Here is a 27,103-nt window from a genome sequence, read left to right on the forward strand (position 1 = left end):
ATTTTGAGGCTGTAATTGATCTCATCTAATTTGATCTGTGACGTACTTTAACCGACAGGAAAAAAAAACGCCTACAAAACAAAAACATTAGATATTGGTCAGGGTACGTTCAAGAAGAACCCATTAGCGTGATTTTATATGTAAACCATGAGTTGCATTTAAAAGGTCCAAAAACGACACTAACCTGTAGACAATGCAAGCATTCATTTGGCAGATGGAACAGTTTTTGAGGTCCAGTCCTGTTTTGTCGCATCCTCGACTGTAAAAGACACACACACACACACACCCACACACACAAAAAACCCTCCATGCATTTAAGATGTCAGGACAACTTCCTTGTTCTGGTGAAGCGAGGGTGTGTCCGCAGGCAGTGGCACAGGCCACCCAATGTCGGATCCGCTGAATCGCGCTAGTCTAGGAAATGAGCAAAACCGCCGGGCTCGGCCGCCTCCGGCAAACCACGAAAATAAGCTCCTTGGTTTGGTATTGTCTCGTTGTTGGCAGCGGTGAACGGTACCGCGCACATTATGCCGGACATAAAACCAGCTCCGATCTAAAAGTTGACCTCGGACAGTCACAACATATTACGACTCCGTGATGGATGAGAATGATTGCGAGTGACAGACCGCCGGAAGCCCGTTTGAAGCCGTATTATATCACAGCTAAATAATTGAGAAACAAATGAAATGCCTCAAGATTTTTGCAAGAAAGACTCTCCCGGAAGTTGTGTTATACTTTACTGTACGACATTTGTAGGTCCAGACAAAGTCATTTCCATTTTACGTAATAAAATGTAAAATGTAAATATACCCCCAGTGGACGTGCGCTGGGTTATTTCAAGACGATTGCGCCGTGAGAAACATCATTTCGACAGGGTTTCAAACCATGTATAAAACATGTTTTCTCTGACTAGTTCTATACTACAACAACTAATAATGCAAAAAGTAATTAAAGTCGATTTCTAGTGGGAGAGAAATAAAGTAGCCTAAGCGCTGTGATGTTCCACTCATGCACACACCTCCTCTTACCCCGTGGCAGGATTGCGGCCGGCCTCCAGGTCCTGGATGATGTTCAGCAGTGTGGTGATTCTGTCCTTGTTGGCCGCCAGACTGGCCTCCACGCTCGCAAGCCTTTGTTGTACGGTCGCCGGTTTAGCGCAGCGAGGGGAAGGAGGCAGGAACAGGGCCGTCGCCCCCGTCGGGTGGGAGTGGGCCGGGACGACGTCCGCCGAGAGTCGCCAATCCCGGCCGACGGCCGCCTCAGCCTCGCCGGACCCGAGGCGTTGGAGCCACGCGGAACTGCGACGCGTCCGGCGTTCTCCCTCGCTGCAGCGTGGTGCTGGTGAGATTCCAGACTCCCCGGAGGCCCTGAGAGATTGTCGAATCTGCCGTTGATGGGACTCAAGTCTTTGCAAGTGCACGAGCTCATAATGGACATTTGTGTTTGTCAGCGTGGCGCTAATGGGCTCGCATTTCCCTTTTGCTGCGACAGAGGCTGTTGGATCATTTGGATGAGTCTGTTTTTCCGCTTTTGATTCAGCCGTACTGCTTGCATGCACGGTTGATATGCCCGAGGCGGAGTTTTGTGCATTTGAATCCATCTGGCGGGCCGTTCTTCCTGCCGGGCATGCAGCACACTGTCCCTCGTGTTCTCTTGCTGTGCTTCCTTGATAATGTGCACCCGTTTGTTGTTGCAGACGGGAGTCATTCGACTTAATTGTGGAGATGCTGTTTCGCGGGGTTGTGTCCCGTGATATGATGCAATGTTTTTTGGACTCATTCCATAATAAATCCCCGGTCAATAGTTTTTCACTGGCATCCAATTCACCGTTAAGTTCGTTTGAATCATTCTCTTTATTTGGATGTCGTTGCATCACCTTTGACACGGGACCGCTTTCGCTGTGATATTCGGACACCTTTGACAGCCTGAGCGGTGCTGTCGGGTTTGGAACGAAACAAAAGAGCGCAGGTTGACGAGCGTGTTCTGATGTCACGTCAGTCGTTTGCGTGTGGCGAGGCTTGTTAAGGCAGGGAAATATATTATGATGAATTGATTTGTTATGTTTGCGCGGCACATCGCTTGTTTTAAGTGAAAAATTATACAACACACTTAAATTCTTCTGCTGTTCTTTCAGTGTAGATGAAGGGTGAATGTTTGTATAGCTCCTCAGGGCTTTGTTTCTGTCCAAAGCGTAATTAGTAGTTGTGGAGATGGGAGCTGAGGTCTCCAATTTAAAACCAGATCCGCTTAGAGATGCTGCGTTTCCACCCAGTGTTAATTCGGAATTTGAGGACACCAGCAGAGCTTTTTTATGCTTGCCCCTCGCACGGAAGTTTGGTTTGAAATTAACATCATGCTTGACGGGGCTAGTTACAGCCACGGTGCCGGACGAGCTCGTTTTTTCTTGCGGTGTCGGAACCACATCAACGGAAGTACGTGCAGGATTTACCGGTGTGGGCCGTGTTTGGGATTTTTTGTGGCCTGATAATCTGCTGAGATATTTAGGTGATACTTTTGAGTCATCTTTTCTTTCTGTTTCTTGTGCCGCATGCGTGGTGTTGCGGGACGTGTTTTCACGGTGAGGAAAAGCAGCGTCAGCAGGTGTAATTTTTGTGGACATCAGTGTAGAATTGAAAGTTGGGACAGTTTTAGGGATAATAGCTGATGAGTTTCCTTTGGACGTTGTGTACAAATGAGACGTTGCGTTTTCTTGCGTCTCGTGCACAGATACGCGTACCTTTTGCAGGCATTTCGAAAGGGCTTCCCTCAGCGGGTAGTTTGATTTGGTGGCTGTGGCCAAGAGAGGAGTCGACGGGAGACTTCCCGTTGGGGCCGTCTTATTGCCGAGGGTCACGTTTATGAAATGGTCCAAACGATCATCTTTTTTTGTTTCAATAGCGGCATCAGTGATCGTGATTGCATTGGTTCGGATGCTTTGCGGTTCAGTTAAGGTGGCGGCATGTTCCTGCCTCAAAAACTGCCCTTTAATTGAATGGACTGGACACCCAGGGTGTTGTGCTTTTTTGGCTCTTAGCGCATCTGGAAGATGAGATCCTTGTTGAGGGCTTCTGTCTGTTTTCCTGTTCGGGGAATTCTCCAGGAGTTGATGGTCGCTTGGTTTGATATCCCTCTCATTACGGCGCAGCTCAAAAGGTTTGCTGGAGTAGAGCAAGTCGTGGTCTGAATTAAATAAGCTCTCAGACAAGCGGCAAGCGGCAGCAGTAGGAACATTCTTCCCAAAAATCTTGAGTCCCGCTGATCGTCTGCCTCCACACTGGTTGCATATTTTTTGTGATGCACTGAAACGCAGCATCATATGCCTCGACTGCTGGGCGTAATGGCCGCGCAGTCTTTTTTGGTACCCTCCGTGAGTCGGGGTGGCGTCACCGTTATCGACGCTGATGCCACCCATTGCCTCCGAATCGACCACGCTACCGTTGGCGTAGCGGACAGGCGGTCTTATCCGCGGGCCCTCGTCGGTTACAGTTCTCGCAGAATGTGGCTTGGCCTTGATTGTTCTCGGAGTGCAGTCACTGCGACCCTCACTACACACATCATCCCCTAAGGTCTGGCCTACAAATTCTTGGAAGGTCACTTCCTTTTTACTCCTCAGATCCTCACTATTTGCCGCTTTTTCCTGATCACAGTTTGTCAGCAGTAGTCGCTCTTTGTGCTCCTCGGCGTTGTGGGCATGATGATGTGATTGCGTGTTGAGTTTATACGTGAGCTGCGCGCAGCTCTCGGGAGGTGCTCCCGCTATCCCCGGGGATGTTTGCACGCCAACGCTGCAGCTCTGAAGACCCGACTTCTGTAGCTGCGCTCCTCCGGTCGTGGCGCCTCCTGTCGTCCTCCAGCTACGCGCTCCAACCAAGGCCGGGACGCCCAAAACCGGGACTGGAGTGGTCAGGTCGGCTGCTCGTCTCCCCATCCTCTGGGTGATTGCGTCCAAGGTTTCGCGATTCAAAGGATCATTTTTGTACTGGCTAATACATCTGCAAGTACAAGAAGAAGAAGCTTACTATTCTGAAGAACTACTTGTGAAATACTTCACTACGGTGCTGCGCTATTGTGGATAAAGTCGTCCAAAGCAGCAAAACTTTCGGGCAAAGCAGTACAAATAACCAGAATATTTGATTCATTGAGTTGATTTTGACCTTTGAAAATAAATGGCCAAACCCAAAAGACGAAGATTTGATGCAATATGAACCAAAAATATACTTCTGTCTTTGTTTCGGTGACTACATTGATGCTCTACTGGTGGCACGTGGAATGAAATGAAAAAAAAATTACACATTTAACAGGCACCCCATGTTGGATTTGCCTTTTAATTGGAAAATAATAATATTTTGACATTACAAACGCATTCCATATTGCCCTTTTATCTATCTATCTATCTATCTATCTATCTATCTATCTATCTATCTATCTATCTATCTATCTATCTATCTATCTATCTATCTATCTATCTATCTATCTATCTATCTATCTATCTATCTATCTATCTATCTATCTATCTATCTATCTATCTATCTATCTATCTATTTTTATTAATTTATTTAGTTAAATTAAATTCGGTTCACTGAAAGCCAACACGTAAGCATGTGTATTCACGTTGAAAAATATGACACACACTGCACATAAAAGGCTATTTTCCTCTTTATTGCGCTTAACTTCTTTTCAAGCGGGTCCACGGTTGAGATCCAGCGCGTAGGCTATTTCATGGAGAATATGTACAATTAGACACACAGGAACCGCGGTGTCAGACTGACCTTTTTCCCGCAATTTTATCCACCAAAACTTAATTGATGATGGAACATTTGCCACCCGATTGAATTTAAAGCTGTTGGGAAGGTTGCGTGTGCGTGCGTCCGTCATCCTGCTACTAAGCAAACTATTAAAAGTAACACATCTTGCACTCGTCTGACTCTTGACCGCCTGACTAAACAAAAGGTGGAATGTTTTTCTTTCCTAGACGTGAATAATTATCCTTACGGAACCCGCGAAGGTAGCTTCTGCATTTGACAGACAGAAATGGAATCCTCCTCATTATTCCTCATCTCTGAATTTCAGACACGACTTAAAAATGGAACATGTAAATCGAGAGAAACATTTCCTTAAGAAACTAGCTTAATGGTATATTAGCATTTCCGACGGATGCACAGATCTCGATTTTGTCCCTGACACCAAACGGAATAATTTATTGGCAACCCTTCTGGAAAACTCACTGGCCTTCATGCTTGGCTGCGTGCATTCATCGTTCAGTTTATATTGGAAAGGGCCCCCACAGAGATGCTAACAGTAACTTGGTGAAAAATTAATAGGGAATAATGTCCTTTCACAGACATTGGGCAGTTTTTCCGTTTTGTGACCTATCAGTCATATCAGCTGGGTTCACAAACTCTGATCAGAGTTGCCACAGGCATCTATCTGCATGCCATATCTTGGTGGTCACAAAATAATCTGCAATAAATTATGTCTTTTATTTCCCCACAAAAGATCCATACCTTCAAGTGGGGACCAACATCCAAATAAAAGAAAGATACTGAGAAAGTACTATAATTTGCGGCCTGTAAGCCACGACTTTTTTCACTTGCTTTCAACCCTGCCGTTTATGTGGTGATGCTGCTAATTTGTGCATTTTTTTCTAATGGCCGCAAGGGGACACATGAGCGGAAAAGGTAAGAGTGAGACTGGTGGAATATATGTGCCGAGGAAGTGAATTTTAACGCCATGTTTTTTTTATTTACCGGCCTATTAGCACTGCGCTAGCATTAGCGCTGCGCTAGAGTGTTGCTGCTGTGTTACTGCCGTGTCTGAGTAGTTTTTACCGGTATGTCTTTTTTTAACAGGCCCTGTTAGCGCTGCACTAGCATGTTAGCTGCCGCGGCTGTTTTTTTTTTTAAACCGGTATATATATAGATTTTTTTTTTTTTAACAGCCCTGTTCATGCTATCGTGTTGTTGCTATGTTAACCTAGGCTAAGGTAATAAAACGTTGAACTCTTTTCGCGTAACGTTTTTTTGGGGTAAAAATCTCGTGTTTCAATCTGGGGACTTGCGGCGTTTACACAGCTGTGGCTTATGTATGTACCAAATGATATTTTCTTTCCACATGTACTGGGTCAGGTTTATAAACCGGTGCGCTCTATAGGCCAGAAATTACGGTACTCCTTAGTTTTGCCAAGCTCTTTTTCTCAATTCTGGCATCCTTGGATCAGTCACTGGCGAATCACTTGGCCAGCAATATTTCTAGCGACGGAAACGGATTTAAACACCTGTAAGTCAATCCAAACTGGCTAAACTGAGAAAATATGAATATTTGGTTGAGCCCCGTGTATATATATATATGCACAGTTTCTGTGGCGCAAAGTTGTTAAACATTATTGTACGGTATGCACAAGTGGCATTAGGATCGCGAAGAAGTCGGTCCAGTTGAGAGTCGCTGGCCCTGCGGTCTCAACAACACGAGAAGCCTTCAAGAGGACATCCTACACTATTCACAAGCCTTTGCAGAAAAGCAGGGATTTCACTGCAAAGTATAATGTGTGGACAGAATGGAGTTGATATGCATGTCATAGGTTTTACATGAATATATTCTGACAAGGCTCCTCTCACCCCCGCCTGCCTCTTCATCCTCACCCCTGACTGCCATCCAGACATGTCAAAACTGCAGAAAGAACACGTAGTCAGTTATCCCTGTAGGGCCTATTATTTATTATTTTGGGTGGCCAATACTTGAACCCGGTCAAGTGAAGCATGTACGTGGTGCCACTGTACAACTCAAGAAAGGTTGCACCTAAACCAACTCTTTGCCGAGTCGAGATGTGCGTTCATGCAGTCGAATCTACTTTTTTTTTTTTATGCTTTAAAAAATGCAAATTCGACTTTGGTTTCATACCTCGGCGACGTCCATATCTGAAGAAGTAAGTTTTGACACTTTCTTCTTGGCGTCCTCCAGAGTTGCCGACGCGCAGAGCATCTCAGAGCTTCAGACCATTCAAACTCGGAGCAGATTACAATCATTCACTCCCGCAACGTGAAGCCCTGTTTTCACACACGGCAGCTCTGACCGACTCGACCTCACACTGATCAGACCCAATTGAATCTCCCCCGACTTTATGTCGCAATTGCTCCATAAGCTCGCTTCAGCGTCTCGATGCTGCTGCATGCTCGCCTACGACACTCTCCTCTCCTCTCATCCACTACCTCTCAACTGTTTCCATCACGGTCCTCTCTCCTCACAGCATCCTGGGCTACAGCTCGGTGGAGATTTGAGGGGAAGAGAGAAAGAGAAAAAGAGAAAAGAGAAAGGGAGGGAGAGACAAGTGACTTGCATCAGGGTGGTAGGGACCGTGTTTAAATTGCATGCACTAAAGATGAGAAATGCCTTTAGAGGAAACCAAATATTCAAAACAGAAAGACATTAAAAGCAGTAAATCTGATAAGAAAAAAAATTGTATTTATGCTAATTTTAACTAGGGCATCTGAGAAGGATTTGCTGATTACAAATATGTCAATTTGGGCCCAGCTGTTCAGGTTGGCTTTCTGAATTTTGTGCTGTTTTTTATTGTGATGATGATGTTTTTTTTTGAAAAGCATTGTTGGATCGCATTTATCTGAGCATCCGTGGAGCTTTATGGAATACTGTCATATGCTGATCAAAAAAAGACATTACATTTTTGAAGTTCGGTTTTTGTCAGAATGGAACTGTTCCTCTGCCCGAGAACCAAATCAAAGAGTCCTGAACATTTGATGCTCTTTCCTGACTCTCATTGTCATCATCCTACTTGATGAATCGCAAATTGTGATTTTTTTTTCTTTTCGGGGTTGTGAGCTTATTTTGGACTTTTTAATAGAGCTCAGATCCTCATTGTTGTCATCCCACAGCACAAAAAAAAAAAAAAAAAAAACTCATGACACATTAAAAATCAATTTTTTTTCCAAGGAAATTGGTGCCAAACTGTATGCTTTTAATTTAATTTTAATTCTTTATAAAATCACTTTCTCTGCTTGGAAAAAAAAGTGCTACGTTATTACCTTTTTACTATTTGCACAAAGCAAGTAGATACACTAATTTACCCAACATTCTGATGTTATAATAAATTACAAAAGACAAATTCTTTATTGCCCATCATGGTGGAAAATGACTGATAATCAGATTTCACACATTGCTTGTAGTTGTTAAATTTCCAAATATCAATCTCTTTCAAATTATTTTAAATCAAGAAATCAAATGTAATCAAGTAAAAATAAAAGATGTATAAGCACACAAATACAAGCTATCAACTATTGTTCCTCTTTCATCTGCTGGTTTCACATTTATTTTTATTTTGTTAGTAGACCATAAGTTTTATTTGAGGATTATTCATCTCTAAGAATGTGGGTACCAAAATCCACCAGCAGATGTCAGCATTGCAGGAGAGAAACAAAGCAAAGGAACAAAATGAGAGGGGAAACGTTCTTCAGTCTACATGCAGATGGCGCCCACAGCACACAATGCTGTAGATACAGGATACTGTACTGCACTGTAATACTGTAGTAGACGCCCCCTCACAGACAGTAATTAACATGAAACCCAACAATTGTGTGCAAATGCAAGGGGGGCATTAGGCTGCCATGTCGGCGGCGGCGCCCTTGAATACCCACTATTTGAATTCCATACTTTTAAAAATAGTTCATATGTCATTGTTAACTGTTTTGTGTAAGTATTCGAGTATAAAAATGTAATTGCAAAAAAAAAAGAAAAAAAAGAATTGCTTATGTGTAATAGTTGCAATGACGCAGGCCTTCATTTATATAAATCAAAGCATGGAAATTACTCCAGACATTTTCTTGGGGATTACGATATATATATTCCACATATTTGCAAATTTACCAACTGACACATTTTTGGGGCTATTCCCTGAAAACTCACCTATTTGCTGTTTTCATGCTCAGGCCAAAGCCCTAAAAGTATAACTTTGGCGCCACCTTTGAGTACCACGGGGCAAAGGAACTGAGTTGATGTGCTTCATGTATACTTTGCTCCTGTCGTACGGCGTCTTTACTGCCAAAAAACAACCTTGAAGTGACTTCAGGAGCGCCATGTAATGTTTTTGTCGCTTATATTCTACAAACGTCTTGTCACTTGTTGAATTGCCATCTTTAATATTTTCCCTGATAAAAGGAAAACAACAACAACAAAAGATTGCATGATTCAACCCAATCTCAGTTTAAAGTGTACAGAGGAGAGAATCCGAAGTAAAGTTTGAGATATTTAAGAAAAACTTTATTTGTGACTTATTAACAAAACACATTACCAGGTTGATGAACTCATTAAAAGCACTATTATCACCTTAACGATAAGTAGGTGTACAAAATAAGTTTATGAAGAGATTTGCACTGTCACAGTCGACTAGCATGTGCCACCCACTGTCACACCCAGTGACCGACATATATTCACTATACACGAGCAGAGAGTACATCGACTTTATTTTTTTTTTTCCATTTTAAGTATTTTGTTTGTTTTTTTTTCAACCTTTTTGTCTTGATTAAGCAAGGAATAACCATGGAGGGTGCGCACATGAGTTCACGACAGTGTTTGTTTGATCATTTCAAAGGTTAACACAAGTAAGGGTCTATTTTCTTACCTATGAAAACCATAGGCAAAAAAACAAAAAAAAAAAAAAGGCATTTCATAGCATAACACAATAGCATCATGTATTTACTGTGGAGACGATCCAACGCTATTTTTACAGGATTAAAAAAAGTGTGATACTTTTAGGTTTTGCCACCAATTGCTCGACTGTTTGGTTTGTGTGTGCATGGATCTGTATTCAGGTTTGTGGTTTCCAATAAAAAAAAGGAAAAGTATAAATAGTATTTTTATAATATCTGTTTCCTTTGCTCATAACATGCAAACACTTGGTGATCCGAGAGCACAGAAGTACACCTGACGGACGGCCGGGGCAAGGAAACACACGAGCGTGATTGGTTCGGAGCGTGACAGCAGCGCCTACAGCTGTGGCTGGAAATAGGATGTTTCCGGAAAAGTAACGCAAACACAGACGAGAGACTCCCACTTGCATTGCCGTCAGCTCAAAGTACACGTTTTCTCCCGTGCTAGACCCGGGCGGGCTCCTTCAGTAAGGCCAAAATAAAGTTCATCTTTTTATAAATGTTCTATACACTAGAAAAACAGCTAATTAAAAAAAAACAAAAACAAAACAACAACTACCGCTTATTTGCAGTAATAAAAGCGAATGTAAAATAAGTATTTTGCACGTGTACGCACCTCAACCGACTGTACCATAATTAACATTGATGTTTGAACTCTTGTTGGCGCTATCGGTAAACGCCTTCCAACTTCAAACTGTTCAGATGTCGACTGATTCGACGTCGGACAATCGGTAGCGCGGCGTCCTCCGTTTATGAATATGCAAAGACGTGACATGGCTGCACACTCCATTTAAAAAGGGGGTGGGGGATGACGTTATACAGATGTTATTCCCGACTGTCATTTCGGGGGGGGGGGGAGACACAAGAAGGGAGAGAGGAAACAAGCAGTGGGCAAGCACGTCCTACAAGCACTGAAGCGATGGCGATGAGCTTGAAGAACATCTACTTAACATTCAAAGACAGAAGAAGAGGGACCGGGCTCCCAAGAGCCGCACAATAACGCTCTCGTCATTAAGAATGCCATCGGCCCCCAGAACGGGGTGCAGATTCCATATTTTTGCACATCACTGACAAGAAGATATTGGGGAGTCGGTGTTAACGGTCAAAACGTCAGTTTGAGTAGAATGCTGCACAACTGGATCACGATGACCCCGCTGTGCCCTATTGCGAGAAAAGTGGCAAAGGTCAGGGGGGGGGGCGCTTGCATCAGAGGCACATTTTACGCTGCACCACGAGACGACAAGAGGCAACAACAAAATAGTTCAGCCGACATCTGATGCAAATAATACCAAGTCACGTAATTACATTTTTTTTAAAAAGGTAGATGATACTGTATTTATAAATGACGAGTGGACATTTTCTTGATCATTTTCTTACGTCAATCAACATTTAATTTGACCAAAATCTTAATTTCAACGATGTTTTTGAATAGCTGTAGACGGAGCCAAAGATGGACTCAACTTAAATTTATTAGACGAAATTAAGATCAAATCTTCAATATGAAACGAGTCACTTTAGAAAACGGTTAGTGTTGTGAAAATATCATAGTTTTCTTCTTTGTTGGGCCATAATGTGTTATTGACAAATCATAAATCAAATTTCCTTCCAGTTACACGAGCATGTAGCAAAATGAGAATGGTTTCCCGGTCGTTATCCTTAATTTTTTACATTGTAATGTTAAAACGAGCAAGCGGCTTAGAACACCCCTTCATAAATATACCCCGGCTCAACCAAAAGCTGTCCACTTATACTGACGGATTGCTGCATTTGGACTTTGTTGACGTTTTTGGCGTCCTGCTCGCCACTTTTTTGCTCTTAAATTGAGAATCTCACTTTTCTGCATACGTTTCTTTTTTTGTGACGACATTTGCTGAATTTCTACGATGTCTACCTAATACTGACAAGAAAAAAAAACATTTTTTTTAGTTTTGTCTTTGACTTTATGCCGAGCGAGGCGAGCCAGTATCAAAAGGTGGGGTGCAACATTTCTAAGGTGCCGGCACAGGCGCCCTTTGCTGACAATAGTTGAATACAAATCAGTTGCATTTCTTTCTTTTTGGGACATTTTGTTTTCTGTTCTACAAACTTGATGACATTCGCAGGCTACAGCAAACCTGTAAAATTCCCATTTGAACCTCCGTTTATTTTGTACAGGTCAAAGTTGAAGGCCAAATGGGCCACGGAAGAGAGCGGGCGTTAGTTAAGCGGGTTTGCTTTGTGCTGCGGGTCGGGCAGGCCCCTAAATCAGAGATTGGCCACTGTACAATGTAAATATCGCATATGTAACTTGCTGTGCATATGGTGCAAAGAGACACCCCCTCTACCAAGATGGATTTGGCTTCTTTTTCTGGCTCTGTCAACAGAATGGCATCTTAATAGCTGACTTCACCCCTCTTCATTCTTCCTCTCCATCATCCTTTCCTTTCTCCTTCTTTTCCTTCTTATCCTTCTTCTTCTTTTTCTTCTTCTTGGCTTCCTCCTTCTTGCCGAAGCTTATGAAGTCCCCTTTATTGTCAACAGGGCCGGGGTCGTGGCGGATAGAAATGATGGCCGGGGATCCGGGGATGATGAAGGCTTCGGGAGGAATCTCGCCGGGCTTCAGGCCCTGCGGTGGGCAATAGCTCTGTCCGGCTCCGTATCGGAAGTGCCAGCTGTTGCTGTTGACGCCGGCGCCGACCGGAGGCGAGAGCTCGCCGCCGCCTTCTCCGTCTGTACAAATATAAACAACACAATTTGTCAAATCATAATCATTACAAGATGCAATCTATAGACTTGGGTCACCAACGCGGTACTCGCGTGCGCACGGTTGCTCCTCCGCTTAAAACAATGACAAGCACAAAACACCAGAACTTTTGTTTGGAGGTTTGTGTTCAAATGATTGGAGCAGATATCTAATCCTGCTCTCAACGGGGATGATCGGATAAAGATTAAATAGACGCACGTGCAATTATGTACGGCGAGCATAAGATAGCGGGGTCAAAAGGTTACAAATGCACAAACGGAAAAGGAAAGCGAGATGAGATCCAGTGAGATGGAGAGATGAGCAAGTGACGCGGTAAAGAAGATTCGGGGGTGAGCGCGGGGGGGGACGACATTGCAGACACGGTGCTCTCAAGCCCACACCAGTTCTCTCTCTGCTCTGACCTACTTTCCAGCAGGATTTTATTTAGATCAAGCAGGCCCTTGCCAAAAGATTCTTTTTGATTTTTCTTTGTAGGCTATTTATGACATTAATGGAATGCTGAAATGGTTTCAACGACTCTCCCTCTGGGAAGTACGCCATTATACTACGCAGTGCATCGTCTGGTACAAATCTGGGCCTGTAGTTCATCAAGTCAATTACACGCGTGTGCTCGTACCGGCGACCACTACAATAGACAACAACAAAAAAAAGAATTCTAACAACTGGACAGCAACTTGTATCAAAATAAGGCACTGTTCACACAAACATCTATTGCTAATTATTATTGAACAGGAAGTGTCATGAATAGAAACTTTGTGACTCAAAGAACTCAATTTGAATCTCTTTTTATTTCAATTTTCCAAAGTATAGTACTTCACCACCATGACAACCTGCTTATAATATGTAACTAAACCTATTGGAAAAAATAAAAGAATGATCCTGTATGTGTATCAATCCATCCATTTACTGAGCCGCTTATCCTCACAAGGAATGCTGGATCCAATCCCAGCTGTCACCGGGCAGGAGGCGATGTCCACCCTGAACTGGTTGCAGATGGAGACAGATGACATTCGCACTCACGATCACACCTTGAGGCAATTTAGAGTCCCCAATCAATGCATGTTTTGGGGATGTGGGAGGAAACCGGAGTGCCCACCCCGGGGAAAACCCAGGCAGGCACGGGGAGTACATGCAAACTCCACACAGGCGGGGCCGGTCCTCAGAAATGTGAGCCCGACCCTCTAACCAGTTGCTCCACCGTGCTGGCCCAGAATGTGTATTTGGATTTATTTCCGATAATGTGCCAAAAAAAAAAGAGAGAGTAAGTTAATTACTCCATGCAGATGAGCATGTTTAATGATAAATCAGTGTCAGATTAAATGATTTTATCTCACCACTAGTCGCGTAAGTCCCGTAATACTGTAATGCCGCTCTCTTTTTGAAGGATTATGACACGACATAATGGTATGCATTTAATCACGCTATGAATCCACGGAAGAGGCGAGCATTTTAAACACTGTCGGTCTTGTCCAACTGTTTTCAATAGCCAGGGAAGAGGAATTTCCTCCCCCCGTGTAGGGAAATACTTAAAATATCAAATGACAGCAAATTGATTAGAACTTCAACAGAAGTGTATGACACTTTCATGACACATACATGAATGAATACATAAAAAAAAACTTCAGCATCTCTTTGTTCATCCTGTTAACAAATGGGAAAATGTATTTTTAGGGACAACACTTAAGTCATCTGCTCGGTACGATTAAAGACTTGTGTCCACAAACTTTTTGTCATTCTTCTATTTCCTCAATTTCAGCAATTTTCCTCTGATCCAGCAATTTCTAATCTAATACTGGACCAGCCGAGGCAAAACATCCAGTGGCTGAGTTTCTTCAAGTCAAGGTTGTCAAAGTTGTTTTGAGACATCTTTTTGCTCCGAGTGGCGGCTGCAGCAAATCTGATCCGAATCCAGGCTCAGGTACAAATAAGAGACCTTGCGTTGTGTGTGCGTGAAACCGGCTGCGTATTTGTGATTCTGCCGGTCTTCACGCTCACCTATGCTCCACTGAAAATAGATTAAGGAGTAACTGCAGTTAAGCCGGGTTGTACGAGACCTTGAGGTGGTTGCCATGACACCTGACGTTGACGAGTGGTCGACAGAAGTCTTGTATGTTGTAAGGTGATGTCCTACATGTTCTTCTGTTTCCGTTCCACACAAACCTTCTCGGTGACGGGCGTGCCGTCATGATTTTGGGATTGTCTTATTCTGCATTTCCTTCACGGCACCGTATTCCCACTTTCTAGCGCTTCTTGTCGCCGCCCCGTCCACCTCCTCCTTTTGGTGCCTAATTCTTCCGTGCGGCGGTATGGCCGGTTGCCATGGGAACAGCCTTCACCCACTCCCTGCTGATGGAGGGTGCGGCTACTGCAGCAATCGCTCCGTTAGGCAGTGCTGCCAGGCAACGAGTCACATGGTGTTCCCTAGCAACAACACTACTGCAGGAACTTGCCAATCCTCTTAACCTTTCTCATTCTCCATCCCAGCCGCACCCCCTCCATCGCCACCCTTCTTTTGTACCTCTCCTTTGCTCTTCCTCTCCTAAATTACTTTTCTTAATAAGGGGTCTATTTTCTCACCGCAGTCGCTTATGACTGATAATAAATAGCTTTTGTCATCAGACTTCATGGCAGGAGAAAAATGTCTCCTTTTTTTGAGCCACAGGGCAATTTTGAAGGTGCTGCATTCACATTCATCACGATAACAATTCACATCAGGCTTTCTGTAAGAAAAAAAAAATCTTAAAAGAAGATTTGCCTTTTGATGCATACTAAAAAGGATCAACCTGCAAGTAGGTTCATGAATATGCCTCCGCATTGAACCGCCACTAACAGAAAAGTCTCCTCATGCAACACTGCGCTCCTGATACGCGAACTGCGCTCTCTTCTTGAAGACAATATTTGAGGATCTGCATGGCCGAAGGAAGCAGATTTCAAAATTAGTGAATAAGAGGCCGAAGGACCAGGCGAAACCGATCACAGTGAACACCGAAACTGCCTCAAAAATGCTCTTTTCAATCAACAAAAGCCTTTTCTCAGTTATTAGCGCTGAGCCGGCGTGTGTAAATAATGAAGGAAAGGTCACGTTGGAGGGCAGCGCAATTTACAATGCTCGTGTTGCCCCAGATCGTCAAAGTTGCGACCTACACACTTCAAATCATTTCCCATTTGTGTGAAAAGAAAAAATACATTCAAGCAAGAATAACCAATTGAATAACTGTTTCGGTGTGCAAAAGTTGTTGATGTGTGCTTCTCAACAAATTTCGCAGCCTTTTGGATGCTCAACTAGACTCTGAAAATACAATTTACGGTCAATGTAATAAAGATTATAAGAGGATGTTTGTACGACACCCCCCCCCCCGCGCCCCCTATTCTTTTTTTAGGACAAGTACTATTTTTAATAAGCGGTCTTTAAATATGTAGGAGCACTCCCTAATCATATGACATGCGTATCCCACTGGCCTACTAAAACACATGACTTCCAGCAGCAGAACGAATGGAACAGAAAATCTTTAGAGTGCAGATTGCGCAAGAATTTTAGCATCATAGATCAAATTCGTGTCAAGCAATTTTTAAAAAATCCAAACATGTACGGAGCAAGTCGAGACTTAAACCGTGAGAAATACATGAATTAAAAAATGGCATAGATGGCTGGTATTTGTGTGCTTTTGCTATGCAAAAGCAATGTCTTACAGTATATAAAGTACAGATTCCATATTCGATAATTGCATCTTTCTTTCCAATTCATCAAATTTCTCAATCGATTGAATTCAGTTTGGTCATGAGAAAGTACAGTAATTAGGTTTCTATCCAAAAGTAGCGACTCATTTTCTGCCATTGCGCAGCACAACCTCTCTTTTTACGCCTCCTCTGCAAAATTCTGTGTCTCACCTGCAGCACTGGACACGGTAGGCCAGTTCTGGACCAGCATGCCCTGGGCTCCCTGCATGACAGAGGCCTGCTCCATGTGGACCGAACTGAAAAGAACAAGACGTTAAATGAGATCCATGCAAAGAGATTTCGAGTCATTCCGAACACATTTTCTTCAACAATCTCGATCATTTATGTTTCTGGATAGGTGGGCTTCTAATTATGTACTGCTCAGCCAAGTTAAAATCCATCTTTTGTCATGGCACTGAATGACATTTACTAGCCACAACATTAGGAATGGCTAATCTATATTCTCGGGACCCATACAGGAACTAAATTATCATTTGGTAGTATAAAAACATATGACAATGATGGTCAAAAGTGTGGTACAAATACCACGAATGGTACCTGAGCTTCTTCTTGTGGTATGCCAAAGCGTCACATAATTAAATGTGGATTAATGTGTGCATAATGTTACGGCGACAAACATACGAATAAATAATTTACGTACAGTTCAATTTGATTTAACCTGTTTTGTTTTTGAACATTAATTTAAATTTTTTTGTTTCAAGCATGTTTTTATTAACCATTATTTGAGAGCTGTGTTTATTGCTCTATACTTTGCGACATTTTAATTGTGAACAATCTTACAGGCATTTACAATATGATAAAATGTTTTATCTAATAGGACCAACGCCTGGTTGTGATGGTGGTACTTGAAAAGGTTTGAGAACCAGTGCCTTTGTGTAACACTATATCCAATTTTACAACAGGTTTTTTTTTTTCCCACCTAAAGTTCCTTAGTAGGAATTAATATTGTCACAATGTAGTAGTGCAGGGATGCATAACGATGAAGTTTCCAGTAGTGTAAAAGTAGAAGACAGTTCGCCAAGTGTCAAATATTTTTTTCCACTGCAAATATTAGAACATAACATTTGGGAACAGCATTATTTCACGTCAGTTTGTTAATTATTTGCCACGAGCTTAGGCCAAAGACTTCTGTTTTGGAATATGTGCATGTTTCAAGGCGTTTATGCTGCCGTGACGATCGTTCCCGATGAATATCACGGCGTGACAAATGAAAAGGCCAAATGCCGTTGTATGTTACCACATGCGGAAGCTGCTGCGATGCAACAAGGATCACTCGCTAGTGATGGCACAGCTCAGGGCGAGCGTGTGTGTGTTCCGTTTCGCTCTGTGACTTTTCGTGGAATCTGTGCTAATGCACCTGCTTCACAGTGAAAGCTTTCTAGTAGCAAAACACCTGCTACATTAGCGTCGCTATGTCTGCTGTTGAGTACATTAGCGCAGGGGTGGAGGAACCTTTTCGACTGAGAGAGACAAAAATGGCAAATATTTTGAAATGTGATTTCAGAAGAGCCATACAGTATTTTAAAAGCTAAGTACAGGCGTATTTGCACATTTATGTAAAAGGAACACTTTTACAATACGATAAGTCTTTGAATTCTTTTAAATAACATTGTTACGGTGTTGCCAACCAATGACGACAAAAGTACTTCTTAAGCATTAATGCGACTTCTGTTGCTGCACGGTTTTGCAGATGGTTTTATAGTTTCGTACGTCGTTAGATTAAGGTTCATGCAGGCGTTGAGACTTCAATCTGTTAACCGTGAACGTAATTCAATTTGATTTGCCGTCACGGTGGTACGATGGTGAACAGCTCTTGCCGACAAAGGCACGTCTTGTCTTGATCCGAAGTTGTCAAAATGTCAAGTACGAATGCTTTAGAATACTCCCCATCTGTGAATGGCTTTCCGTTTCTCACGATTGCTAAAGTGCCAGCAAAGCTATCGGAATTCCATTCACCTTGTTGGGTCCAAACACGGATGAGCTGCTGACTAACTTTGACTCTGGAAAGTCGCCCTTGACGAGCTTTCTTTCTGCTGCCCCCCCCGCAGGGTATTTTGATGGAAACGTAGTTTGGTGCGTGTCAAAACGGCGCTTTATATTTGAGTATTTCATCGTTGCAATTTTGTCGTTGTGATTTAGACGCACAGCAGAACTTTCTTTCTCCAACAAGGCGAATTCTTGCTGAAAACTGCGGTACTCTTTTTTTCTTTGAGCGATCTTTGTCATAAGTGTTTCCACAATTAGTTGTTCCGACTTGATCTGCGTTTGACCATTCTGCACCTGCGCACATCGACTGCCATATAGGACAGCAAACTACGGTTAGCCTAATAGGACAAACTGTCACTGCTGCATTTGCGTTTGGTTAAGCAACAGATACTACATGTACAGTGGGTTGTTATGAGGGCTCTGCGAGCCATATGCAACCATCAAAAGAGCCAGATATAGCTCGCGAGCCGTAGGTTCCCGACCCCTGCATTAGCGTCTCCACCTCAGTGTTTATCCAGTCAGTTGGATGTAAATACTGGAGGGAAGAACTGTTGAAATTAAAAGATCCGGCACGATAATCATGCTGCAGTTTGTGAATAATAAAAAGCACACAACATCGTCCAGCCTGCGTGGAGCTTCAAACTCCGGCTGACATTTTCCCCTCCATACCACCACGAAGAGAACAATGTTGGCTTTTTGGATAAATGAACTTGCTGGAATACAGTATATCCAGAAAGTCTTACGTACGACACCTGTTGAGGGGATAGATGTGGCATAAATACAAAATGGCTACGTTTGCCGAGAGTGAATATTATGCTTTTACTTGCTAAAATGCTGCTGGCACCAACAAAACTGGTGTCTTCTTCCCCTGTACTGGTCATTCCAAGAATGAGGATCAGTACATTTAGTGCTACATGCAAAATGTGTTAAGAGTAGAAGATTACAGTACGCCCGTTTTGGGGCGAAGTGTTGATGAGAGCGTCTACTGTGTCGACGAATATTACAGGCTATGGCATTTTTGAGATGGTGGCGGGAAATTGCAGTGATGGTTTCTGTTAATCCACATCATGTTACAGTCACTGATGACATGATGCACATTAGGCTACTTCCACACCATAGAAATTAACACTAATTTCCAATTAAAGCCAACTTGGATGGTGCACTGGTGAGCAGAAAAAGGAGCAGTCAGCATTCTTAGCGTGAAATCATAAAAAATTGCACGCAAAGGAGAGACATGTGGAGGGAAAAAAATTGTCCACTTATCCCTTTAGCGGAGCATTTGATTTATATATATTTCTGCATTCATTTGTAACCTGAATATTCCAAATGCAAGGGTCAGACATGGATGAAAACAACTCTTGTATTGTTCACACATGCATGGCGTCTGCCAGCGAGCTCCAAAATTACAACACAATGAGTCTCACAGAGTGGGATTGAACATACTTTGGTTGGTTGCTAATGAGATGCACACTTCCATGAAAATTCCTTCATTATTCAGACAAAGATGGGAAACATCTGCTATAAATTCAGACTTCACAAAAGGTCACAACTACAATCGTGGAAACACATTTGCTGTTGTTGAAAATATTTCCAAATAGGAACGTCTAATGAAATCATGTTGCAGTATTATATATATATATATATATATTTGTCTTTTTTATTTTTATTTTTTTAGATATTTTGATGATGCAGCAACCTGCTTGTTTAAAAAAAAAAAAAACGTCTTGTTTTGATGACACTTCTAGTTTGGGGATTTTCTCCAGTTGAGAAGCAAAAAGCAAAAATGAAAACATCATTTAAAAAAACAAACAAACACAATTCAAGTCCATGTGTTGTACACAACACTGAATATTGAGATTCCCATGATCAATTATTTCATCAATTTCGACTTGGACCGTGTCTCTTAATTGTCCCAGATCAGCGTGTAGGTTTAGTTTGAAGAATGCCACAAGTTGTTCCACAAGTAATGTACCCCATTGGACAAATTAAGTTTAGTTTGAGAGCCCCGATCTCAACCCCACCAAATGCCTTTGGCATCGATGCTGATTTGTTGTTTCCAGATCCTCCACAATCTGTTAAAAAAGAAGGCCCTGACTGGCAGACCCACACAGATTGAAAGTTTTTGACATTGTTTTTTGTCAATTACTCATCAAGTTTTCATTTTTATTTTCCTTTTGAACTTCTGCTTGAATTAAGACATTTACCTGAACTGCAGCTTTTTGAATGCCCGTCTTGTAAAACCGTTCAGATTCTTTCGGTCTCATGGTCTGGTGTGCCAGTAATATCGTCCAAATAGCAGATTAGCAAGTATGACCGGAGCGCTTGATGTCGGCTTTTGTCTACGTTAACGGCTTCACACCTCCAGAACAAAAAAAAAACGGGTATACTTCAACAGCAGTGGGTGCAGGGCAAGTTGCACGTGCAGAAACTGATGTGTATGTGCATGAGCTAATCTGAAAAAGGTCGTATCTCATTTGTCCTTCAGGCTTCCTGCTTAAAAACGAGAAGAGGGGGGATGTGACGCTGTGAGGTTGGAAGCGGCTAAGCGATATAGTGTTCCACTGCGGAGAAGATGCGCTGCGTCTTTGCCGACGAGCGAGAACGCTTTGGGTTAAAAGAGATGCCGAGGGTCATTTATTTGATCCTGACAGTAGCAGATGCTTGTTTGCAGTTTTGTTCTGCCTTTTAGGCTCTGTGAGACTCATTGTGTTGTAATTTTGGAGCTCGCTGGCACACGCCATGCATGTGTGAACAACTAAGTCTCAGAACATAAGTGGAAGATGACAAAAAAGCGGGGTGTAAGGCTACTTTTTAATCGAGTGTCGGGGGACTCAAAGTTGTAAAGAGTTACTTACCTCTGCACCCCGGCTCTCAAAGATGCGGAATATCGCCAGTCAGCATTTGGAGCTTTTGGCTGAGTGTGCAAGAGGTGAGTGGGAAAGTGCGTGAGAGAGAGGGAGGGGTGGGTGAGAGACATTGGGAGAGAGATAACACCAGAGAGAGGTTAGTTCAATCTCATGCGGTGCAGAGCCAGGCCAGGCTACAGTCTCATCAATTAATAATTATACACATCCCTGCTCTGGATTTGATCTGCACCCACACACACATAAACACACACACACACACACACACACACACACACACACACGCACGCAGCAATACATATCGATGTCCACGGGCACACATCTGCTAAATAGGGTTAGTGATCGACTTTCGGCGCTTTGGTCTTTCCCTGCAAAACGCCGTGAATGAGAGAGACGGACACTTTCTGGTCTTTGGTGTTTGTGAGCATGGAATGCTCCCAGCAGACTTGCGGTTAAATTACTGCCATAAAAGTCATACGGAAAAGTCATTGGCACGGCAACCGATCTGATGGGATGGTTTCAACGTGCCATACAAGTGCATCCCACAATTTAGACACTATGACGGGAGAATGTAATCTTGTTGACATCGACCTTTTTTTTTTTTTTTTACTCCAACTGTAGGATGCAGAGGATTTAAACAGTTTGTTTACAAAGACCCCTTTTGAGTTTTTTTTTTTTCATTTTTTTTAAATAAAATAATACATAATAGTATGGGATAATAATGTCAGTGTACCTTTCATAACAGCCACGATGGCTATGCCTTTAAGTTTCGTGAAGAATATTGTAATGAGTATCTTTATTAATTTTGTTTGGTCTTTTCATAGCAACATTTCAATGTGAGCAACTGTAGCCTGCTACAACTATGACTGGATGCCACTGCGAGACTCGTTTTGGGTCAACTCTTCATGGAGAGTAGCACAGTTTTGTAAATGTGTTGTCATCAAGCTAGGTTGCAATATTCGACCTCCAAAACATTTTGACTTAGCGGTACGACGTTTCAGGCCTTAGCAAGCGTCTCTGATTCCACAGATTGCACAGAATGTTCCGTCAGTGCAATTCACGGAGGAGTACTTTGGTGCTCTTAGACACGGCCTCTTTGACGCAATCTAATTTGCAGGGTCGAGCGACGGAGGCTGGAGGTTAATCAAATATCCTTCGCTACAGTGAAACATTTCCTCAAAACGTCACATGAAGTAAGGAAATGGAATTGGAAGTAACATCATGAAAACCCTCAAGATTAGATACCCAAATCTCCATACTGGTGCAAAACTTAAACTGTTAGTGTATACTCGTGTAGTCATAATACACTAATATGAAGCCTGATGTGGAATTTAATTCACTTTATTTAGTGTTTATGTTGTAGAGTTACTAAAAGGCCCCATTTTTCCCCAAGTGGTCTGGTTTGCTTCAGCATGGTCCGGTTTTGTGCTGAACTTGAACTGACAAGCAAATTTTTCTGGGGTGCCCGTTGCATGAATTGAAAACATGAATTGGTTGTAAATTCGCAACAACAACGGGTTTGTGACGATGGAGTGATGTTTCCTATGCTGCAAGGCTGCATCTACTCGATGACTTCTACTTATTACATTTTTTAACAGTCGGTCATATGTCGAGGTTTCGCTCAGACCCTCATTTTTCTGCTTATAAAATCCTTTTTTAAAATGTAATTTTAATTTTGCAATGAAATTACAATCTCAAACAACAGTCTCTCGGTGTCATTATTAGATTGCTAATTACACGTTACATCCTTAGTTCAAATTAGCCAAACCAGAAGGCCTGATCTTAATTTAACTTGACAACAAGTCTTACAGTAACTTTTACTGAGTCAATCAAGTGCACCAATCCAACTGGAAAGTCGAAGTCTCTTTCAGACACACACACGCGCACGCTTAGTTCAAGCCCACTTGGTCAGATATCAAGAGCGACGAGGTAAAGACGACATGACCCGCTCTGAGAGTGGATGCGATGACAACCTCAAATGGAGACACAAATCTCTGAATCATCAGAAATCACACAGGGATGTAGAAAAAGCATCAGGAGTGACATTAATGCAGTGTGAGTGCTGAGCTGGGCTCGGCAGAGAGACTGCACGGTATAGGGGGCGAAGTGAACCAAAGAGAATGAAGACCAGCATTCATTCAAGTTGTCGGCTTCCATGCCGGAGGGAAGCCATACAAATGTGTCTCAAATGGGGGACGTTGGGGTGCCCATCTAAAACAAAGTAATAAACGGTTCCACCTGCATTGAGCCCAAAGTCGCGCATGTAGTTTGAGGTTTGCAGTTAAGCTGCACATCGATAGATATAGAAAGAGGATAGTCGTTCGACGTACCTCTGGGCAGATTTGAAGTGAGGCATCGGGCATGCTCAGCCTGCGTACAAATCCGCTTCCGCTCGTGAAGAAGCGGTCGGCACCGCTGCCCCAGGTGCCGCTGATGGGCCTTCCCGTGTTGTAGAACATGAAGGTGTCACTGCCGGAAGTGGCTGTCAAGCAGGTCTTGTAGCAGTAAGTCTTTGTGAGTGAGCCATTCCCGCGCACTTCAATGTAGTGAGGCTCAACTTTAAGGTCCCTCCGGAGTACCACATTGTTATTGGGTTGCCCTGCAGCTGCGCCACCGGCCCCTCCTCCACCCGCACTCACACTACTGTTCCCACCATCTGGAGGGGGCTTCTGCGAGCCACAGCAAGGGGAGCAGGATCCAGGTTGTGTGCAGTAGGCATGGCAGCGGACAATGGCCAGCACCACCACAGTGACCAGGAAAACAAAGGTGGTGGCACTCAGAGCGACAATCAAGTACAGGGTCATGTTTGAGAAAAGCAGGGTGCTGTGTGGTCTGATGATCCTTTTGGGGTCTGGGACGACCTTGGGGGGCACCTCCATGACAGCCACATTGATGGTGGCAGTGGAGGAGAGCGCAGGTTGCCCATGGTCTTTCACCAAGACCGTTAGAGCAAACGAGGTGGAGTTGTCCTCCAGGATCCTACGAGTGGTCCTGATCTCACCCGTGTGTTCGTGCACCTTGAACAAGTCAAGGTCCGTGGCAGTCTCCAGCACGTACACCAGCCAGGCGTTTGGACCGGCATCTGCATCGTATGCCACCACTTTGGTCACTAAAGCTCCAGGATCTGCATTCTTTTGAATCGTCTCCAAAGAGCGTGTGCCGTTACCCGGAGGGCTGACTATGAGTGGCGCGTGGTCGTTCTGATCCATGATGTAGATGTAGACGGTGGCGACGCGACTAAGCGGAGGAATGCCCCCGTCTTGGGCTTTGACCTGGAAGTGAAACTCTCTCAGTGACTCATAGTCGAAGGCTCGCAGGGCATAGGCCTCCCCGGTGTCGGCCTTCACAGACACATAAGACGTGACGGGGATGCCGTGGTTATTATCGTTGAGCACTGTGTAAGTAATGCGAGCGTTCTCCTTGATGTCGGCGTCTTGAGCTTTCACCGTACATAAAGAGGCCCCTGGAGCGTTGTTCTCAGTCACATAGACGGTATACGATGTCTGCTCAAATCGCGGTGGGTTGTCATTGACATCGGCCACGTCCACCTGGATGGTCTTCTGAGAGGAAAGAGGGGGGGTTCCTCCGTCCGTGGCACTCAGCGTGACATTGTAGGCATCGGTGGTCTCGCGGTCCAAGAACGCTGAGGTAACCAGGGTGTAGTAGTTTCTGAAAGATTTGATCTTGAAAGGAAGGCCTGCTGGGATCTCTAAAGTCACCTGCTTGTTGGCGCCGGAGTCCCGATCGGTGACGCTGATGAGAGCCACTACTGTGTCGGCGCGGGCGTCCTCTCTCACCGGGCTCGACAGGGATGACAGCACAATCTGAGGGACGTTATCATTCACGTCCACCACCTCGACCACCACCTTGCAGTGCGCCGCCACAGCCCCGGGGCCTTTGTCCATTGCTTGGATGTACATCTCATAGGAGTTGGTCTCTTCGTAGTCAACATTTTTGCTGACTCTTATTTCTCCCGTGTTCGTGTCCATGCTGAACATCTGTCTCACTCTCTCGGGAGTGTAGCTGCTAAAAGAGTAATAGACCTCTCCGTTCTTGCCCTCGTCCAGATCGGTAGCGTTCAATTTGATGACCAGCGTGTTTTTGGGTGAATTCTCCAACAGTTTCACCTTGTACACCGAGCTGTCGAACATGGGAACGTTGTCGTTTGAGTCCAGGACTCGTACGTTGATGATCGCTGTGCCTGTTTTTTCAGGTGTCCCGCCATCAACAGCACTTAGAATTAACTGGTGGTAAGGCGTTTGCTCCCGATCCAGGGGCTTTTTGAGCACGAGCTCGATGTGCTTAGTATTTAAGGAGGGTTTGTTGGACACCAGCGCAAAATGCTCATTTGGGCTCAGCTGATACAAACGCACTGAATTGGACCCGATGTCTGGGTCCTGAGCATTTTCGATTGGATACCGAGACCCCGGTAATGCCGATTCGGTTATCTCAACTTGATACTCATCCCGAGGGAACTGTGGCGCATTATCATTGACGTCCACAATCTCCAGCACAACATGGTGAACCTCAGTAGGATTTTCGACAAGGACCTCTAGATTGATGAGGCAGCTGCTGGATACATCACACAGCGCCTCCCTGTCGATTCTTTCGTTGACAAGCATTTTGCCGTTCTTAGGGTTGACAATCACGTAGCGTTTACTGCTGCTGCTGGAGGTTACCTTGATTTTTCGGCTGGCCAGCTTTCGAATATCCAGCCCCAAGTCATACGCCAGATCAGTGACCAGTGCTCCATTTTCGAGTTCTTCCGTTACGGAATAGCGCAACTGTCCGAATGAAAGGCCACAAAATAGGGAGAATATGACAAAATAATAAAAAGGCACGTTGCTCCCTAGCCGGTTGCGTATACCCGCAAGAGCCATTGCAAACTCATAGGACCCGCAGACGGATTAAATGCAGCCTTCCGCCTTTTTTGCTTGCAGTACCATGCGTCCCAGCACCTCATTAAGGTGGGCTAGATGGAGTCCGGCTGAATGGAAGACAAGTCGCTCATCCATCGTTGGGCCCGGCGGTGGCAAATCCTCTCCAGCTCACCCATATTCCTTTGTCCGTGATGCGCTTTCCCCCCACCCCTCGTCTCCCCTGCGCGCTGCTGACGGGTGTGTTTCCTTGCCACTGGAGCTGTGAGATCTGTCAAAGCAGCCACAATGGCTCTCAGTACCCCTTCAAAATAAAAGGTTCACATTTTTGGGGAAGCATTCTTTTTGTGTGAGGTACAAAAAAAATGCTCAGGTTTCACACCAAGCAATCTTACTCAACGAGATGTTGGAATTAAAGCCATTAGTGTGATCTTGCCTTCTGTATTTTGTGCGATTAGCATCAACGGGTATTCCTGAAGTAACTCACAAGGTGAATTCTCCTCCTCCGGTTTTTATTTTGAAAATCCCAAAGCGGAATGAGATTACAACGAATACTGTTGGCTTTATTTTTGCATTGCTTCATCCCACCCTTGCGCGCACCCAGACCCCGGTTCCCCCCCCCCCAAAAAAAAAAGAAAAAAAAAGAACCAATGCGATGTCGGAGTGCTTGCTTGGCTTGTACGCGACCAATTATCAAATCTGCTATGAAATAAAATACAGCGTGATGTTCACACTGAAAATGAATTTTACCCAAAATAGCCAATAATATGTCTTACTTACACATACAGTGTCGTGCAAGGGCGGTGCTATGCAAGTTGTACGGATGCAATTAAAGCATGGGATCAATTGCCGAAACGGGGTGTTGTCCGTGCAATCATAATTAGCATGACGAATGAAAATACGGAGCGGAGCGCACGCAGAGGCGCACATGCTTGGAGACCGGCTCGTGTTTTTGCTGCCATTGTCTGCATCGGAGTCGCGAGGATGCTTAATATGCCGGTAGCCATTCTGTGTTGCAGCCTACCGCATGACGAGCATTTGGGCAAGGCACAGCAGGGAGAAAACATTGCACTGACAATCACAACCTTCGCTCCACATGGATCACTGTCAGTGGTAGACCCCAGACTGTCAGGTCACATCATCGCAACGGAGACGCCCGTGGTGGACCCCAGAAAACAGAAGTAGCACGTTGCCTCTGGTCCATGTGCCAGAGACGAGCATGAGATGGGGGTTTTATGT

At 44.0% G+C, this 27,103-nt stretch overlaps 1 protein-coding gene across 1 annotated transcript; it reads right to left on the minus strand.

The window, feature by feature from the left end:
- Window positions 1–9,282: 9,282 nt before the first annotated feature.
- LOC133491954 (protocadherin alpha-C2-like) lies at window positions 9,283–26,087 on the minus strand. Its single transcript, XM_061803723.1, has 4 exons — window positions 23,318–26,087; window positions 20,979–21,037; window positions 16,288–16,373; window positions 9,283–12,365 (listed from the first exon to the last, which is right to left on the minus strand). The coding sequence occupies exons 1-4, from the start codon at window positions 25,865–25,867 to the stop codon at window positions 12,052–12,054; spliced, it is 3,009 nt and encodes a 1,002-aa protein (XP_061659707.1). The 5' UTR covers window positions 25,868–26,087; the 3' UTR covers window positions 9,283–12,051.
- Window positions 26,088–27,103: the final 1,016 nt, after the last annotated feature.

Source organism: Syngnathoides biaculeatus, chromosome 18 (genome assembly GCF_019802595.1).
Source record: "Syngnathoides biaculeatus isolate LvHL_M chromosome 18, ASM1980259v1, whole genome shotgun sequence".
Lineage (NCBI taxonomy): Eukaryota > Metazoa > Chordata > Actinopteri > Syngnathiformes > Syngnathidae > Syngnathoides > Syngnathoides biaculeatus.

Coding starts and splice junctions, on each gene's coding strand:
- LOC133491954 (XM_061803723.1), bottom strand. CDS start 25,867: ATGGCTCTTGCGGGTATACGCAACCGGCTAGGGAGCAACGTGCCTTTT. Junction 21,038..23,317: donor CACTTCAAATCTGCCCAGAG/GTACGTCGAACG, acceptor TTGCACACTCAG/CCAAAAGCTCCAAATGCTGA. Junction 12,366..16,287: donor TACCGTGTCCAGTGCTGCAG/GTGAGACACAGA, acceptor ATATTTGTACAG/ACGGAGAAGGCGGCGGCGAG.